This window comes from Eptatretus burgeri, chromosome 3 (genome assembly GCF_056783735.1).
Source record: "Eptatretus burgeri isolate ZD-2024b chromosome 3, Ebu_testis_v1, whole genome shotgun sequence".
In the NCBI taxonomy this organism is placed as follows: domain Eukaryota; kingdom Metazoa; phylum Chordata; class Myxini; order Myxiniformes; family Myxinidae; genus Eptatretus; species Eptatretus burgeri.
The window spans coordinates 76,357,840-76,377,619 of NC_140963.1; the positions used below are offsets into that span (position 1 = coordinate 76,357,840).

General features: G+C 43.0%; 1 protein-coding gene across 8 annotated transcripts in view; it reads right to left on the reverse strand.

The window, feature by feature from the left end:
• The window catches only part of LOC147030213 (uncharacterized), a 296,012-nt gene that overhangs the window by 109,540 nt on the left and 166,692 nt on the right, over positions 1–19,780 (reverse strand). For all 8 annotated transcript variants that reach the window (XM_085874046.1, XM_085874047.1, XM_085874044.1 and 5 more), the window contains 2 exons: positions 12,597–12,677; positions 3,317–3,427 (listed from right to left, as the gene is read on the reverse strand). In XM_085874046.1, the coding sequence (XP_085730172.1) occupies positions 3,317–3,427; positions 12,597–12,677 (192 nt within the window). The remainder of the gene's footprint in view (positions 1–3,316; positions 3,428–12,596; positions 12,678–19,780) is intronic.

A 19,780-nucleotide genomic window follows, 5' to 3' on the forward strand; every position in this document is an offset into this window, starting at 1 on the left:
TCGACAGACACACCGAGTTATCCACGATGGAGATTGACAGACAGTGCCAACATCACCTCTGAAGGACGGTATTCCATGATAGATTGGTTACACCTGTCACTGCAAACGGTTATACGAGTCACATCTGATTGTTGGGGGACTCAAACCTACCAAAGAGGTCAATGGTGAGGATGCTAGTTCTGGGATATGCAGTATATCCATTTCAACACGAGTTACAATTTCGGAATACATTGCCAAACGGGTTCAGAGCATCCTCTCCGAGTCTGGGAGGTCGACGGTTCAAACCCTGGCCGAGTTGTACATGCTGCTTCCTTACTTGACGTTCAGCATTTAAAAAGGATAAGAGCACGGACAATCCCTCTAGATTGGCATCCATGGGGAGAAGGAAATTCCACCTTAGTTAATGCCCAGCTGAGTGTTGTGAGAAAGGCTCCTTCACCGGTACTCAGAATGCCCCAGGAAGTAACGGCACTTCCCCCAAGCTCATTGGCTGTGTTTGTATCATCTAACAGCATTTCATGTGTTCGTCTGCATGTGTTTGTGTGTCGGATGTATGTGCCAGCTCCATTCCAAGCCTTAGATCCTGTAAAATAATATATATTTATTTATAAAAGAGGGCCATTTCTCACATACTTGTTTATAGCTGAAATCAAATCTTGGACTATGTGAAGGATCATTTGCTTGATTTGAGTACTCAACAGTAAAATTAGGTACTAAGGCTCAGAGAGGAGCTTAAACAGAAACCACATGCAGGATTAGGACAAATTAGGCAGCAAAGGAGCACAGTCAATGGGAGTTCAACCTGGAGTTACAGCATCATGGAGCTAAATACTTAGGTGGGAACAACAAAACTGGGCAATTGCCAAACAAATAGAATAGCTCATTAAAATGTGCAACACCAAAATATCCATTTGCTAATTCACTCATACTATACAGTGTGTTGCAAATACAACTACAAAGGATTCATCGTGTTCACCTATCAATAAGACGAACCTCTGCGCATGGCACATAAAATGTCATGTTGTTGTTTTTACTCATTTTCCTCATGGATGTTCATGGGCCATGACTGACGAGAGGCATTAAAATGAGCCAAAGGACCTTTTTCCTTGTTGGTTGAAAACTGCGTTCGTGGGTGGCAGAATTGGGCAGAGCAGGGCTCACCTGTGGCCCAAGGTATCAATCTTCATTTCAAGGACCACGTTTTGATGCGCAACTATATCAGCATTTCCAGATGTTATTCTTCATGTTATCTTCGCTCCAATAATTCGTTGCGGGAGAGAAGTTTTGGTCTGTGATCAGGCGGACACTGTTGACACATCTTGGTATCGGAAACCAGGTCTTGCCCTTTACCTCATTTACACCACGATGAATATCCTGGCCGTGACATCATTTTCACGACATGGTAAATAAAACTTTTGTTCTTGTGGGTTGAAAGCAGAAAACAGCTGGAAGGTGATGGAGATGTAAATGGAATTCCTTGTTGTTTCCCACGGTACTAGAGAGAATTATGTGTAAGATTAAAATCTACACTTTATCCTGTTACCCCCCCCCCCAATCCCCACCACACATCACTATCCCACTAGAGCTTTGGGATCTCAGAGACAGCTGGATGTAGAAATTATTCCAACGCTGGATCCAGCTGGACTTCCCTGGCAGGCACCAGGTGCTTTCCCGAGCAGCTCACTCACTGCCATTCCAACCCCATTCCCCAAATGCTAAGCACAAGCACAATGAGCTTCCTTCCTGGTTTGTTTTCAAGACTCACCATGGAAAATTCCTCATCTGCTGGATATACAACACTATAATATGCGATGGAAGTGTGAACATATATGTGTGGTACAGTAGTGTAAAATGGTATGTTATCCGTGTGTTATACATGCCATGGTGAATAATTACTAAGTTAATTGACTGAAGATTAAAGGAAGCCATTATTATTGTGAAGGGTTAGTAATAACATCACATGAAATATACACAATACTTTTTACAGGAAAGTATGAATCCACCTTCAATATACTCGACCGGTCAAAAGTTTTAGAACAACCCCCATTTCTCCAGTTTTTACTGAAATTTAAGCAGTTTCATGTTTCAATGTACTCTGAAATTAAAGCATAGAACAAATAAACAATTGCAGATCAAAAAAAGAAATCATGCAATCGTTTTGTTGAACAAAATTTCATCTACATTTTTGACTCATCAAAGCAGCCACCTTTTGCAGATATAACAGCCGAACATACTCGCGGCATTCTTTCTACAATGGAAATCAAATATTGTTCGGAAAGTTCTTCCCAACACTGTTGCAGAAGTTCCCACAAGTGTGTTGCACTTGGAGGTTGCTTTGCTTTCACCCTTCTGTCCAGTTCATCCCAAACCAGCTCGATGGGGGTTTTAAGGGTTATAATGGTCTGTCTGTATTCCTTTTTTAATAGTCTTTTTCTCACGATTATTATAACAATATACTACTTCCTGCAGTGCAATATTGTCCAAATAATGCTTCAGAAGGTGTAGCAACACAGTCTGTTCCAACATTGCTTTTATACAGAACAGCTTGTAACTCATCAACAAAAGTTGGGACACCTGTAGGAATTGTTTGCATCAAATTTCAAGGCTTAATTTACTTCAATTGCTGCAGAACAGCTGCAGTTTCTAACTCACTACTTGTTCCCTGAAAAGGGCCTTTTTAACAACTCTGAAATTTATATTATTTTTCAGTTTTTGGTAACCTAAACTTCTTTGTTTTTAACCTCTGGCAGTTTACCGCTTAACTTTGTACCATTTCAGGTTATTCATTGGACTTGAACTGCTTAAATTTCAGTAAAAACTGGAAAAATGGGGGTGTTCTAAAACTTTTGACCGGTAGAGTAAACATCGTTAATGGGGTCGTTGATGATTGAAGTGACCCTAAAATTGAAGATCATGATGTTTTTGAATATGCCAAAGGATAATTCAAATAGGAATCTCCTAATATGTGATTTCGCGTATACCAGGCATTTCTACAAGAAAATACAAAATGACAATGTGCAAAAACTACATGTGGATGAAACGATTTGGATCTGATCCTGAAATATTTGGATTTAACATTTGGAGCGAAAGACTACATGTGGATGAATCCGTACATTTGGACCAAACACCAAAACATTTGGAATTAACATTTGGCTCAAAAGTCTCTCCATGTGGATGAAAATATTTGGATACAACACCAAAACATTTGGATTTAACATTTTCATCGTGACCAATGACAAGAACTATGTGAGAGCAGATGAGTTTGTAGCATTATGCTGATACAAGCCATTTGTCTCTGCTGTCCTGTTTTTCTTACCTGCTCCTCTGGTGGTTCCTCAAAATCTGGAGGTGAAGGCAGTGGGATATCCACAGTTGGATCATCAGGGTAGTACCCGCTTGCGAGATCACCGGATCCATCCCCTGATTCCTAACGCACAGTTTCCACAAACAGATTTGATGAAATCATAACACTCACAACAATCCCCCATCCATAATTTAGCATAATCTACTAAGACCATGACTACTACTACTACTACTACTACTACTACTGCTACTACTACTACTACTACTACTACTACTACTACTACTACTACTACTACTACTACTACTACTACTACGACTCCAATCACTCCAACTATTGCTACATTACTACCACCACTACTATTCTAATTAATCCCACCTTGTGTGGTCAGCTGGGAAGATTTCTTGCCCAAGCCTTTCACTAACCGACTGGTCAGTGCTGACATTCGAATGTAGCTTATGCAGCAGGAATTTGTATTTTGTTCAGGGTGCCAGCAATAACTTACCTACTCTTTATGAAACACACCTTGGAATATTTAACATCCACCACCTAACGCTGACACCTTGTTCAACGTCCATCCGGTGAACGGCAGATGCAATAATGCCTCACCCTGCACGTGAAACACCAGGATGGGGGTTTATAGCTAGGTTGAGATTCAAACCCAGGCAAGACTGCATGTGTGCATACCTCGAGGGTATCCTGTCAACCTTGTACAAGATGAAAGCAATAAAAAGACCACAGAGTTCAGAGAACACCTTTCCCCACATGCAGTCCTGAAATAAATGAATAAAAATAGGACCACTGGACCTGCAGCTTATCTGGGCCCTGGCCTAATGTGGTAACTCAAAGTTGGGAGCATTCTGACTGGTGAGTCTGGAGAAGAAGATTTTAAAAGGAATTAATGCAATTTTCCCAAAAGTTGACAACGTCAGCCACTTTGACGTACTTCCGGTCACATTTTCAGCATGACGTCTGCAATTTAATCAAGATCCTTACCCTGGCTTAGTGTTGCACCCCAAATTTGGAAGCATTCTGACTGGTGGGTCTGGAGAAGAAGATTTTGAAGGAATTTACATGATTGTCCTGAAAATTGATTAAGTCGGCCATTTTGACACACTTCTGGTCATGTGATCGGCATTACCTCCATAAATTAACATCTCTACCCTGGCCTAATGATGTAACCCAAATTTGGAAGCATTCTGACTCGTGGGTCTTGAGAAGAAGATTTTGAAGGAATTTACACGATTGTCCCAAAAATTGATCAAGTCGGCCATTTTGACACACTTCTGGTCACGTGATCAGCATTACCTCCGTAAATTAACATCTCTACCCTGGCTGAATGACGTAACCCAAATTTGGAAGCATTCTGACTGGTGGATCTGGAGAAGAAGATTTTTGAAGAACTTTACTAAGTCGGCCATTTTGACCTACTTATCTGTTACCAGACAGGAGAGGAATGTTGCTGCCAAATTTCAGCCAGATTGGCCCAGCGGTTTGGCTGGAGAAGTCGAAATAGGAGATGGACGGACAGACAGTGCATGATAACAATACCTTATCTGGAATTTAAATTCCAGAAAAGCTAAAAAGGACATGAGAATGGTTTTTTTTTTTTTAAAACGATTGCCTTGCATTACCAAGCATGATCTATATTTCCAATTGAGCCACGATTTTGTCTGAATCTCGATATTCCCGAACGCTGAATGCGCGAGTGCCAAATTTGATCGGTCGAGATGCACAAAAATATTACACCATTTTACGCCAAGTACGACTAAACTTGAGATTCTTGGAAGTGCTAACAAAGTGAGTTGTGTGCTACGGTGTTCAAGTATATAACTTAATTGAAATAAAATAAAGATTGCAAAGGCTGGAGAGAAAAACCCTATTTTTGGAAGTTTACTGCCATTGGTGTAGACGTTTACACCACCTCATATAACAAGTTAAATTAATTGTTCATGCCTGTTGTTTCTGTCCTTTTTGGACGTCCTTAAAAACTGTTTCTCTTTTGGAATAATTTTCAATTTTGTTTGATTCCCAGGCAGGCAGACAGGCTACCACAATTACCTTACCCCTCCATGCACTCCTCCTGGATGAGATTCAGCACAATTTGCCAAATTCAGAGCCGAAGTACTGTTCGTGTTCAAAATATATAATTAAATTGAAATCAAGCAGTTCCTCGATCACAGACTGACGTCTGCAGACAGACAGAAAGACAGACAAACAGACAGAAATAGCCAATTGTTTACCCCCACTTTGCATATCATGCTCAGGGAAAAAAAAAAATCAATGACATCAGATCGCTTTAAGAATATCCAGGCAAACGATGAATTCCCGGCTATAAGTGTCGCCTCGTGAAAAACAACACCTTAGCTTTTTAAAGAAAACCTGCCAGTCAGTGTGTTTGGGTGCCAAATCCAGAGGTCACAACAACTGGCATCACTTGGGTCTTTGCAACTTGAATAGCTTTATTACCCATCAAGTGAAGTGCAAAGTGGGGTTAAGCAATTGATTCACTCTGTGTCTGTCCATCTGCAGGCGTCAGTCTATGATCGAGAAACTACTTAATTTCAATTGAATTTTATATTTTGAACACTACAAAACAAGAATCGGCAAACGAATCCACAGTTGCGCAGTACTTCAGCTCTGGATTTGGCAAATTCTATGAAATCTCACCCTGAGCACGCATGCACACAGAGGAGGAAGGTAATTGTTTTAGGCTTTCTCATCTGTCTCTTTGGCTGGCAGTCAAACAAAATTGAAAATCATTCTAAACGGGAAAATTAGATTTTAAAAACTGTCATAAAGGACACAAACAACAAGCACGAATATATCATTTAATGTACAAAAGAAGGTGCATTATTGATGATATGCCTGGTGTTGGCTTAATGGACTGGAGTGGTGGGCTTGGGATTCGAGGGTCCTGAGTTCAAATCCTGCTTGGCTGTTGAATTAAAAAGAGGTAGGGTTGGCTCAGTTAGTCATCCTTCTGAGGTTGGCAAAATGAGTGCCAGCTTGCTCGTATCTTGTGTCAGAGTGGTGCCCTGGCCAGGATTGTGCCCAATAGCCAGGGGAGACTGCTTCGGCAGCACCAACGCTCTGCACAGAGTATGGTCCCAATGGGTGAATGGATGGATGGATCATCAGTGGTAAACATCCCAAAAATTTTTTTTTTCTAAATCCATCTTCTTCTTCTTCCTTCGGCTGCTCCCGTTAGGGGTCGCCACAGCGGATCATCCGTATGATCCGCATCGTGATTTGGCACATGTTTTACGCCGGATGCCCTTCCTGACGCAACCCTGGTCGCCTCTTACGACACAGGGATATGGTACACCTATTTAACCGGGGTATACACCGGCCCAGTATACTGGTACTCATTTCGCTGACCTCGGAAGGATGACAGGCTGAGTCAACCCCCTGGCGTATTAATTCAGTGGCCCAACGGGGTTTGAACTCAGGACCTTTTGGATCCCAAGCCGCTGCCCTAACCACTGCGCCAACACCAGGCTTCTTTTTTTTTTTTTTTTTTTTTTTCTTTTCTAAATTTTTTTTTTTCTAAATCCATCAAAACTCTTATTCATCTCAATTTAATTATATACTTGAATCCTGTAGAACACAAATCCCCTAGTTGGCACTTCCAAAAACCTCCAGTTCAGCAGTACTTGGACAAAATATTACGCCATCTTGACCGATTGAATTTTCCGCTCGTGTTCACAACTTTGGGGAATATCAAGATTCAGAAAAAAAAAATCACGGCTCATAGGAAATATAGATCGTTCTCGAAAACACAAAGCAAGAGTTAAAAAAAAAAAACCCTTCCCATGTCCTTTCTCTCAAGACTGTATCATGGGGTAAGGGTGTTCAATGAACTCTCTCGTTGATTCAGTTTTGGCCATTCAGGACTGTTCCAGCTGTCTAATGGCATTTTTATTGTGATTATACCTTCGCAAAAGATGGTAAAAAACGCTACACCCCTCCAGTCGGGACTAGTTAGGCCACAGCAAGTTAAAGTCAATGAGCAATGTGTAAACAAGTAACCTGACGCCATTCAAAAGGCAACTCGTCCTCCTCCAAAGGCAACTATCAATGTTAAGAAATTGGTATTTTGTGTTGATAATCAAAATATAAAAATTATTTGCCACAATATAATTGACTACTAAATATGCATGGGATGGTGGGAGCAGTGGGTGGTGATAATGCAGTCCAGTAAAGGATGAAGGTCTCCCTCCGCATAATCCATACTTCACAATTCCAGGCCATTTGTACTCCAGCATCTTTTCATTTCCACCCCTCCATCTTATCTTCAGGCTTCCACTGATTCTTCCGGGTCTTTCCCAATGTTTCCCACTTGTAATTAATGTTATCCATTGATAGTTCTTCCTTCTTGCTGTGTGTCCCAGCCCAGTTCCAAACAGTTTTATATATTTTGAGGGTGAGAGGTGGGACACAACATCCTCGATTGTGTGAGAAATTTAAATTAACAATGGAAGCGCATGGCAAGATGTTAAAAGGTACCAAGTAAAATGGGTAAGTGTCAAAATAGACCAATGCAAACCCACAGGGGGACCCTCAGCATCAACATGCTGTCTGTCATTGTAGCTTTGCACTCGATTTTGGGTCACCAGAGTGGCAAGAGTACGACCTTTGTACATTATCATTTACTCTTGCAAATGATAGGAAACACAAACTAGATTACACTGGAATGTGTCCCCTGGAGTGGAGGACAGTGCTGTGCAGAAGGTGTCTATTTGCTGTTTGCAAGACCCGATTCATCCTCCAGAGGACTCGACACTTGAAGCACAAAAACGTTCACATTTGAAACAACAAAATGCAGATGTTGAGAGGTTGAATGAAGCAAAGAGAGAATTTTGTGGAGGGTTGGTAAATTTGTGGTACAGCATTGTATTAATTATTTAGTACTTTACACGGGATCAACTGAGTAACAAAAACAAAACAAAACAAAAAAACATTCTGGTGAGACAATAAAATTGCTGGAAATATATCTTATGGAAACTTCTCAAAATGGCCAATGTATTAATCGATGTTTGGCTTCATTCAGTGGATTCCCTTTTGGTGAAATTTGGCAAATCTCGATCATCTCCATCATGATCTTCCATCATGGCGACTCGCTCCCTGTCCTGCGTCGTGACAACTTGCTCCCCGTCCTGCGTTGTGGCGACTCGCTCCCTGCCCTGCATAGTGGCGACACACTCCGCGTCCTGTGTAGTGGCGACTCACTCCCCACCCTACGTAGTGGCGACCCGCTCCCCGTCTGTGTAGTGGCGACTCACTCCCCACCCTACGTAGTGGCGACTCGCTCTCCGTCCTGCATAGTGGCGACTCGCTCCCCATCCTGCGTAGTGGCGACTCGCTCTCCGTCCTGCGTAGTGGCGACTCGCTCCCTGTCCTGCGTAGTGGCGACTCGCTCTCCGTCCTGCGTAGTGGCGACTCGCTCCCCGTCCTGCGTCGTGGTGACTCACTCCCTGTCCTGTGGAGTAGCGACTCACTCCCCATCCTGCGTAGTGGCGACTCGCTCCCTGTCCTGTGTAGTAGCGACTCGCTCCCTGTCCTGCATCATGGCGACTCGCTCCCCCGTCCTGCGTAGTGGCGACTTGCTCCCCGTCTGTGTAGTGGCGACTCACTCCCCATCCTACGTAGTGGCGACTCGCTCTCCGTCCTGCATAGTGGCGACTCGCTCCCCGTCCTGCGTAGTGGCAACTCACTCTCCGTCCTGCGTAGTGGCGACTCGCTCCCCGTCCTGTGTCGTGGTGACCCGCTCCCCGTCCTGCGTAGTGGCGACTAGGTCTCCGTCCTGCGTAGTGGCGACTCGCTCCCTGTCCTGTGGAGTAGCGACTCGCTCCCCATCCTGTGTAGTGGCGACTCGCTCCCTGTCCTGTGTAGTAGCGACTCGTTCCCCGTCCTGCGTCATGGTGACTCGCTCCCCATCCTGCGTTGTGGCGACTCGCTCCCCGTCCTGCATAGTGGCGATTCGCTCCCAGTCCTGCGTAGTAGCGACTCGCTCCCCGTCCTGCGTAGTGGCGACTCGCTCCCAGTCCTGTATAGTGGCGACTCGCTCCCCATCCTGTGTAGTGGCGACTCGCTCCCTGTCCTGCGTAGTGGCGACTCGCTCCCCGTCCTGCGTAGTCGCGATTCACTCCCCATTCTGTGTAGTGGCGACTCACTCCCCGTTCTGTGTAGTGGCAACTCGCCCCACGTCTTCCGTCATGAATACTCGCTCCACGTCCTTCGTTGTGGCTGCTCGCTCCACATCCTCCCTTGTGACGATTCGCTCCAATTCCTCCATCGTGGCTAGTCACTCCACGTCCTCCTTAGTGACTACTCACTCCCCATCCTCTGTAATGGCTCGCTCTGCATAAAATTCCATCAGTATCTTGTGTGCTGCAAATAAACAACTCTGTAATATTGTTTTGTACATCAAGTGAAGCCAAGAGTACAGTAAAGTATAATAGATGAATGTGCATGTTTTAATTGCCAGATACTATTCAGTGTAGGCAATGGCTCGTCCTCATTGCTGTGGTGTCAATAGTCTGTATATGACATTGGTAAAGCAGAGGGCAAGCAGACACATATACCTCGCACTGGAACACAGACAGGATGGGCTCATTCCAGGGTGTTCAGCTCACTTCATGCTGGTGTGAAAATGATAACTGACCACAGTCCCTGAACTCTCCCTCTCTCTGACTTCCACGCTGCTCCAAGCTCCACATCTGAAGCCGGTTCCAGCTCATGTATCACTGCTCACTCCTCCTGAGGCTCTCAGTCCTCTCCAAAACTAAGCCCACTGGCACCCTGCCACTCATAGGCTTAGATGAGTTACGCCTTACCTGGCCAAACCTTATAATGTGGCTTGAAGCATTTCATGTTCAATGGGGGCAATGAGATGATCCCTGGGGCTACACGGAACCATGGAGAATGATAAGAAAATAAAAAAAGTCGAGAAAAAAATGTGGATAAAAGGGGAAACCAGATCTGTGGGACTTTCTGGCACCACCTCAAGCTACTTCATCTCCATTCCATTGGCTCACGTGCACTCTTACAGAAGATGCATAGGCTGGGCAGACAGCATTGTGCAGTACAGAAAAAGCACAACTTCTTCCTTCTTATGCGGCATCACCCTGTGGGTTAGCATCGTCGGCTGAGTGTGTGGCTGTGCCACTGAAGCTTGGCTGAAAATGACACACACTGTGCAGGTTTGACCGGTTTTGGTGCCAAAAAGCTGTGGACCCATTTTAGTTTAATCAAAACCCGTATTGGTCGGAAAGTACAAACAATTTCAAAAACGCAATGTTTTACTTCCATTCCACTCGCAAGGATTCACACACAGACAGATATACCTGCAGTGACTGACTTCTAGCTGATATGCAAAGTACCACTTGAGTCGACTGCCTGTGTGACATCATGAGCTTTACCCTACTGAAGGCCATGTCACCACCCTCGAGGATTCCTCACACAGTAGTGCTTCACTTCCTCACGTATACTATACTGCTATCACCCCAAATCAATCAGTATGTTGTTGTTCTTCTTTCGGCTGCTCCCATTAGGGGTCGCCACAGCGGATCATCCGTTATGATCCGCATACTGATTTGGCACAGGTTTTACGCCGGATGCCCTTCCTGACGCAACCCTGGTCGCCTCTTATGACACAGGCATAAGGATTGGGTTTCGCCATGATTCCGGGCTGCCCTACACCCTCTCATAGCGCGGCCCAGCGCAGAGCTCCCGTCCTAAAGCGATCCTCCAACCCAAGCCTCCGAGTAGCCGGATTACAGGCGCACGCCACTATGCCAGGTCCAAATCAATCAGTATATGCATTCCAATTCACTCTTCGACTTCTCAAATCTTAATGTGAAATTTATCGGTACTTGCGAGTATTTTGAATGGTATGATTCAATTCGGATCGTTTTCATTCATATATTCATATACAGGGTGTCCACAAATTACTGTTCCAAATTCAAACTGTAAGAAAGCATCCCAAAATTCAAACCCGCTCCGCGTCCGCTTTGTACTTGAACTAAGCTTGATGAAAACAGCTAAAACAAAATGTAAAATTTATCAAGTCATCTTTTCTTTCCTTATTCTCATATGAAAGGTTTGTTGAAAATTTTATGCCAAAAGCTCAAATAGCTACAAAAAAATAGCAACTTATGGCCTTGACACACACACACACACACACACACACACACACACACACACACACACACACACACACACACACACACACACACACACACACACACACACAATTTCCAAACCCCGTCTCGCGCTGCGTGGATGGTTGGGCTCATAAAAAGAATGACATGGGATCATGCAACGATGTGGTTTGATTCACTTTAAAAAACATTTCTCAAAAATTTATTGTCAAGATTTGTCAAGATCATCATAAATCATTTGTCATCATTTGTTTTATATAAACCAGGCAGCACTGCTCTTTCTTGTGCGGGCGCCATTTTCAGTAAATGTCGTGTCATGCGTCATGCAGACGACACCTGGAAATGAAAAAAGTCAATAAAAACTTTCAGAAATGTTCTTTCGAATGCATCAGAATGCATCGCAGCAACCCAGTAAATTATTCTTTTATTACAGTTTGAATTTGGCACGATAATTTGTGGACACCCTAAGTTTTGTGGACAAGTGTAAACTTTCTTCTGAATATCATGTCACCAAAATCACAGAGTTTGAACTCATCTTACTGAGAGCCTCTTCATCATTATCCATCAATAAATGGCTATCTCACTATCCTGGTGTATTTTGTGTCACTGACAACCTCCCGATTAGCATTTTTACCACGTTTGGTAAAAAAACAAACAAACCAAAAAAATAGATTCCAACCAATCCGTTTTCTGTTGCCTACAACTTGCCACATATGCTTAAACACAACTACAACAGGGGGATCATCACTGCATCCCATGCATACAATATGAGTTCTCTTATAAGAAATTTCTGCATAGCAACAAGCCTTTAGGCCCATCAAGGCCTGCACTATTACCACCAACCTATGGCTGTTTGTGTTCTATCCTTTTAAAATCCTGAGCGTTGAGCAAGGAAGCAGCAAGTACCATTTTTTAAGTCATTGGTGTGACTCAGACAGACAGGGCTCGAACCACTAATCTCCCAGACTCAGAGCGGATGCTCTAACACAGCACTGAGGTTGGTCATGTTTCAATATGTTATCACAATCACCCATAAACAAGTTGCACAATACATCCACAAGTGGGTGTGTTTGAACACCGACATGCATTGTGAGAATATTAAATCAAAAGACAAAACGCTTTTCTCTTACCTCATCTAGTTCATCCTCTTCATCGCACAGCATGCCAGGGCTTACTGGGCTCTTGGATATTCTCAACTCCTGGATTGACCCCTGCAAGGAAACAATCCACAAAAAGCATCACTGCCCTCATCTTTATGATCAACTTAATTAACCGTTTATCTCGGAGGGATGACACAGGGTGTCCACTCTTGGGTCATAATAGTCCGAAACACCTTGTTGTAAGAATGAGGAACTCATTGAACATGTTAGCTGTCTTCAAGTTATTAAACATCACCTGCTGCCTCGACATTAAATATCAAATAGAAAACAGTCATGAAGGACACATCAAAGGACAAACACTGACAGCCACTCTACCAAATTGACCCCATTCAAGTATTAGGAAGAAATAATTAAATATCATTACTACCAGCACAGTACGCATCACCCTTTGATAGTCTGGTGCACATCTGCAAACCATGCTGGTACTGAGGGGATGATAGCAACGACTTCCTAAAATAATCTATACACTGTAGCAAAACATGAGGGAGGGTGGATGTTCAGAGCACAACTTCCATTGATGGAATTACATACGCAGTCAGAAAAGTTGGAGAAAAGGGGGGTGGGGTTAAAGCACCACTCCTCTTCCTTCCCTCATTGATGGAATTACATGCACAGTGGGAAAAGCTGGGTAATTATGAGGGGGAGAGGGTGTTGGAGTACCACCTCCTCCCTCTTTCTTCTCTTATTAAGCATTGAAGTGATATAGTATAAATGTGTTTGAATCAACTAACCAGCCTTGATACAGTTTTATATACTAGAGAAACTCGTTTTAGCTTTAAAACATCAACCCAAAGTCCTCCAATGAAGGGCTATGTAAAAGTTTGAGATTGATTTCAATTGGTTAGAGATAGGACTGGTTTGACTGGGAATGAAAAATTTGAGGTTGGTTTAACTTGGTGAAAGTTAGAGCTAGTTTGACAAAAGTGATAACTTTGAAGTGAGTTAAACTCTGAAATCGCCACTCCACAAGCCACACACAGTCAGAGGCCACTTCATAGTGGCCACTCATGAGACTTTTTCGGTTCACAAATCAACATGGACCTTAACCAAAATCGAATCGGCTTGTTTTGTCACCTAACCAACTCATCCACCAAGTTTTGTTGAAACTCGTCCGCAAATTTTTGAAATATCGTGCTATATATCGTTTTTGGCCGCATTTCTCAATGGTGGAGAAATGGTGGAGAAACGTGACATTCATTCATTCATTCATTCATTTTTCTTTGGGACAGAAAAAAAAATCCATACCCTGTAAAGTTAAGGTAAGGTGGAGATTTAAATCCTGTCCAGGGTGCTGGTGATAACTCGCCCACTTTTCATCGAAAGACACTGAGATCTTTGATGTCCACGAGAGAGTGTTGACAGAAGGCCCCCCCGGTTTGATGTGCAATCCAATTGATGACACGCTCATTGATGTAACGCCCTGCTGTGAAATACCAAACTAAACAGCTCACAGATAGGTCTGCCATTCTTACCTGTCCTGCCAGCCACTCAACACGAAGAGACGTGGAGAACGACAGGAAAAAAAAAAAGTGCATGTCACAATATCACGTGGACGTGAAGAAATAAGAAGCCGTGGAACCCCCGTGACCTGCTCCGTACAGATATGGCATTCAGTATCATGGACAAGGGAATTTCCTACTGCGTGCTGCCAACTGAGGGCTGTGGCTCAAACTCACAAGACTCTGCATTGTGGGATAAAAGTTCATTATTCTGAACAGAGATGGCAGGCGAGTCGATTTGGGAAAATTAGTCAATTCGAACACAAGGCTTCTCAAAACAACGACGTTAAAACTAGTATGGCAATCAGTAGAGCGCATACCTCTGCCAGGCTGAACAGTTTACATTTTGTATTCCACCGATAAGGCCGGATCTGGATCTGGACCTTAACCAAAATCTAATCAGCTTTTTCTTTTCACTTACCCAACTCAACCACCAAGCTTCATTCCAATCGGTCCACCACTTGTTGAGATATCATGCTATAGATCATTTTTGGCCCCATTTTCTCAATGGTGAAAAATTACTTGAAAAATTCTGGTGTCTGGATCTTCACCAAAATCTAATCATTTCATCCTTGTCACACACCCAACGTCTCCACCAAATTTTCTCCAAATCCATTCACTAATTTTTGAGATATCCTGCTCACAGACAAAAACGCAGATAGACAGACAAACAAACAGGCAGACGGGGGTGAAAACATAAACTCCGTCCACCTTCGGTGGCGAAGGTAACAGCACGTATGGGGTATGTTCAGTTACCAAGCAGCTTGCCAGTGCTTGCCAAGCCAACCGTTGGTTATCAAGTGTTTTGAATGGAGTGCTTAAGCCACTTGGTGAGCGCTTTCCAAAAAACTTGGGAACTGAATCCACCCCTGGGTACTATCGGTTGAGCAAACTGTACATTCGAAATAGATGTTTAAATGCCCCGTAGTGTCTCTGTATAACAGCTTCAACTGATAGCCTCCTGGGAAGTCAGCCCTCTAGATGACATCACGACCTGGGCACCTTCATGTTGCCTCATCGGCCAAAATAATTTAATTACCATGAGAACACTCAAAATCCTGATTTTGCACCAATGAGAAGTCTCAAGGTTTGAGCTGACAAATACATAATCATAATAGAAAATCAAATGATGAAATTTAACATCCAACCCCCCCCCCCCCCAAAAAAAAAAAATAATCATGCAACTCAAAACTGAACACACATTTCACTGAAAATGAGGCAAACCATCATGGTGTGATTCTTACCTGCATCCAATGAATGGTTTCACACCTATCTGTCTGTTTGTGTGCAGGATATCTCAAAATATTATGGACGAATTCGGATGAAATTTGGTGGACAGGTCATGTGTGACAAGAACGAACTGGTTCGATTTTGGGGAAGGTCCGAATCCAGATTCATGCGGAGGTATGTGCTCCACCGAGTGCCACTGTAGCAAACAATCAATTGTTCTTGTGTGCATGATATTTTTATTCTGAGAGTGCTCTGCTAACTATGTTTCAAGGTTGTTGCACAAGTACATGAACAGCAGACGAAACAGATGCTTCAGGTAAAGCAAGTCAGAGGCACGGCACCGAACACCACAGGTTGGGACTCTAATTGGGCGCCAAACATCAGACCCCCAACAGGTGGATTCCGGGACCTAACGTTAAATACCAAACACCTGAGGCAGGTGAATGTGGAGGCTCAAATGAAGCACTGAACACCTGGGACGCACAACAGGTGGATGCAGGGGGCTAAAATGGGGCACCGTACTTCTGGGCCAAACAGGTGAATGCCCCCTTTCCATTTGAGCACTGAACACTTTACCCGAGTATTGCTAGATGTGGGGACTCAAAAGAAAAAAAGATTATTCTCCCACAAACAAAAATAATAATTTTTCATCCAAACATCCCAGAAAACAATTACAATGCTATTCACAGACATCCTGGAAAAAAAAAAAACATTCCACAAATTTGTTTCGGATGACCCAGAGAGTGCCACGGATATACAGGATATGATGACAAACCCGGCTGTTCCTCACACTCACACTATGAAGGCATTTGTTACTGCACAGAGTACCACAACCACAAAAGCCACTTCACTCCTCCCCACTTCGAAAGGGATGAAACTCATGTTGAAGGGATGGCTTTGTGGAGGACAAGGGAAACAATGAAGTTAAATGTCATCTTTCAAAAGCACAGAGTACGAGTCCAATTCAACACTTTGATTCCCAGTTTAGAGAATCCCATCATCACTGATGTGACGTTTGCTCATCCATTTGCCAATTTTACAGCGAAGGGAAACAAAGACGTGTTGTGTGGAGTCCCGCCAGGGACTTGGTGCACACATTCTCATGCATTGACAAATGGCATTTATGAGAATCATTCTTAAGAATCACTTTTGATCTCAAAGGCTAAAAAAAAAAAAAACATTTGAGGTAACGGGCATGGATTAAGGCCATTTGGGGGGTAATGGGCATGGGTAAATGCCATTTGGGGTAACAAGCATGGGTAAAGGCCATTTGGGGGGTAACGAGCATGGATAAATGCCATTTGGGGTAACAAGCATGGGTAAAGGCCATTTGGGGGGTAACGAGCATGGATAAAGGCCATTTGGGGGGTAACGGGCATGGATAAAGGCCATTCGGGGGTAACGGGCATGGGTAAAGGCCATTTGGGGTAACGAGCATGGATAAAGGCCATTTGGGGGGTAACGGGCATGGATAAAGGCCATTTGGGGGGTAACGGGCATGGGTAAAGGCCATTTGGGGTAACAAGCATGGATAAAGGCCATTTGGGGGGTAACGGGCATGGGTAAAGGCCATTTGGGGGGTAACGGGCATGGGTAAAGGCCATTTGGGGGGTAACGGGCATGGGTAAAGGCCATTTAGGGTAACAGGCACAGGTAAAAGCCATTTGGTGTAATGGACACAGGTAAAATATATTTGGTGTAATGGGCACAGGTAAAAGACATTTGGTGTAATGGACACAGGTAAAAGTCATTTGGTGTTATGGACACAGGTAAAAGACATTTGGTGTTCTGGACACAGGTAAAAGTCATTTCGTGTTATGGACACAGTTAAAAGACATTTGGTGTAATGGACACAGGTAAAAGTCATTTGGTGTTATGGACACAGGTAAAAGACATTTGGTGTTCTGGACACAGGTAAAAGTCATTTGGTGTTATGGACACAGGTAAAAGACATTTGGTGTTATGGACACAGGTAAAAGATATTTGGTGTAATGGGCACAGGTAAAAGCCATTTGGTGTTATGGACACAGGTAAAAGCCATTTGGTGTTATGGACACAGGTAAAAGATATTTGGTGTAATGGGCACAGGTAAAAGATATTTGGTGTTATGGACACAGGTAAAAGACATTTGGTGTTCTGGACACAGGTAAAAGTCATTTGGTGTTATGGACACAGGTAAAAGATATTTGGTGTAATGGGCACAGGTAAAAGATATTTGGTGTTATGGACACAGGTAAAAGACATTTGGTGTTCTGGACACAGGTAAAAGTCATTTGGTGTTATGGACACAGGTAAAAGACATTTGGTGTTATGGACACAGGTAAAAGATATTTGGTGTAATGGGCACAGGTAAAAGACATTTGGTGTTCTGGACACAGGTAAAAGTCATTTGGTGTTATGGACACAGGTAAAAGCCATTTGGTGTTATGGACACAGGTAAAAGCCATTTGGTGTAATGGACACAGTTAAAAGTTATTTGGTGTAATGGGCACAGGAAAAAGCCATTTGGTGTTATGGACACAGGTAAAAGTCATTTGGTGTAATGGGCACAGGTAAAAGCCATTTGGTGTAATGGGCACAGGTAAAAGCCATTTGGTGTAATGGACACAGTTAAAAGTTATTTGGTGTAATGGGCACAGTTAAAAGTCATTTGGTGTAATGGGCACAGGTAAAAGCCATTTGGTGTAATGGGCACAGGTAAAAGCCATTTGGTGTTATGGACACAGGTAAAAGTCATTTGGTGTAATGGGCACAGGTAAAAGCCATTTGGTGTTATGGACACAGGTAAAAGTCATTTGGTGTAATGGGCACAGGTAAAAGCCATTTGGTGTTATGGACACAGGTAAAAGTCATTTGGTGTAATGGGCACAGGTAAAAGCCATTTGGTGTTATGGACACAGGTAAAAGTCATTTGGTGTAATGGACACAGGTAAAAGTCATTTGGTGTAATGGGCACAGGAAAAAGCCATTTGGTGTAATGGGCACAGGAAAAAGCCATTTGGTGTTATGGACACAGTTAAAAGCCATTTGGTGTAATGGGCACAGGTAAAATATATTTGGTGTAATGGGCACAGGAAAAAGTCATTTGGGATAATGGACACAGGTAAAAGTCATTTGGTGTTATGGACACAGGTAAAAGACATTTGGTGTTCTGGACACAGGTAAAAGTCATTTCGTGTTATGGACACAGTTAAAAGACATTTGGTGTAATGGACACAGGTAAAAGTCATTTGGTGTTATGGACACAGGTAAAAGACATTTGGTGTTCTGGACACAGGTAAAAGTCATTTGGTGTTATGGACACAGGTAAAAGATATTTGGTGTAATGGGCACAGGTAAAAGATATTTGGTGTTATGGACACAGGTAAAAGACATTTGGTGTTATGGACACAGGTAAAAGACATTTGGTGTAATGGGCACAGGTAAAATATATTTGGTGTTATGGACACAGGTAAAAGACATTTGGTGTAATGGGCACAGTAAAAAGACAGTTGGTGTAATGGACACAGGTAAAAGACATTTTGTGTTATGGACACAGGTAAAAGACATTTGGTGTTATGGACACAGGAAAAAGCCATTTGGTATAATGGGACAGGTAAATGCAAACATTATGATTTTATGACACAAGGAATCAAGGTTTATAAAGATGGAATTTCAACAACAAATCTTGTTGTAATCAGGAGGGTTTGAGAATATCTTGGAAAGAAATGGTTTTAAGTTTGCTTGTCGTGGGTTTGTTTCCCCATCGGTTGATACTCTGCGACCGCGAAGCGAAAAGCAGGGTTAGACATTCGGTTGCGTAATGCATACGTGCGGCGTACGTGCGTCTGCGTTTTAAAAATTCATTTTCTCGGCAACCGTTGGTCTGATTGACACAAAATGTTACCATCGGAATGCCTCCACCTGTAGAATTTCTATATTCACAATTATGACGTCATAGGTTACGTGTTCGGACGCCATCATGGAAAAACGTTACAACTCTATATCTCCCAAACCGCTCGATCAAAAAAATTAAAACATGGCTTGTTGCCAAGTACTCCCAATGGAGAATTAGATATGTTGATGATGATGATGGCATCGGTGCCTTCATTATGACGTCATAATTCGACAAGTACAACGCTTGATCTGATCAGCATGGAAAAAAATTTTCCTCTGCAACTGTTAGTCCGATGGACACAAAATTTTCAGAATATAAGCGGATCCTGAATAATTTTTAAAATGATAATTATGACGTCATAGGTCATGCAGTACAGGCGCCATCTCAGAAAAGTCAAAAAAAGTTGCACCTCCATATCTCCGAAACCACTCCACGGAAAAAAGTGAAACATGTTTTGTTGCCAAGGACCCCCCCCCCCCTTGGGGAATAAGATATGTTAATGATGATGTCATCGGTACCTTAATTATGACGTCATAATTCGACAAGTA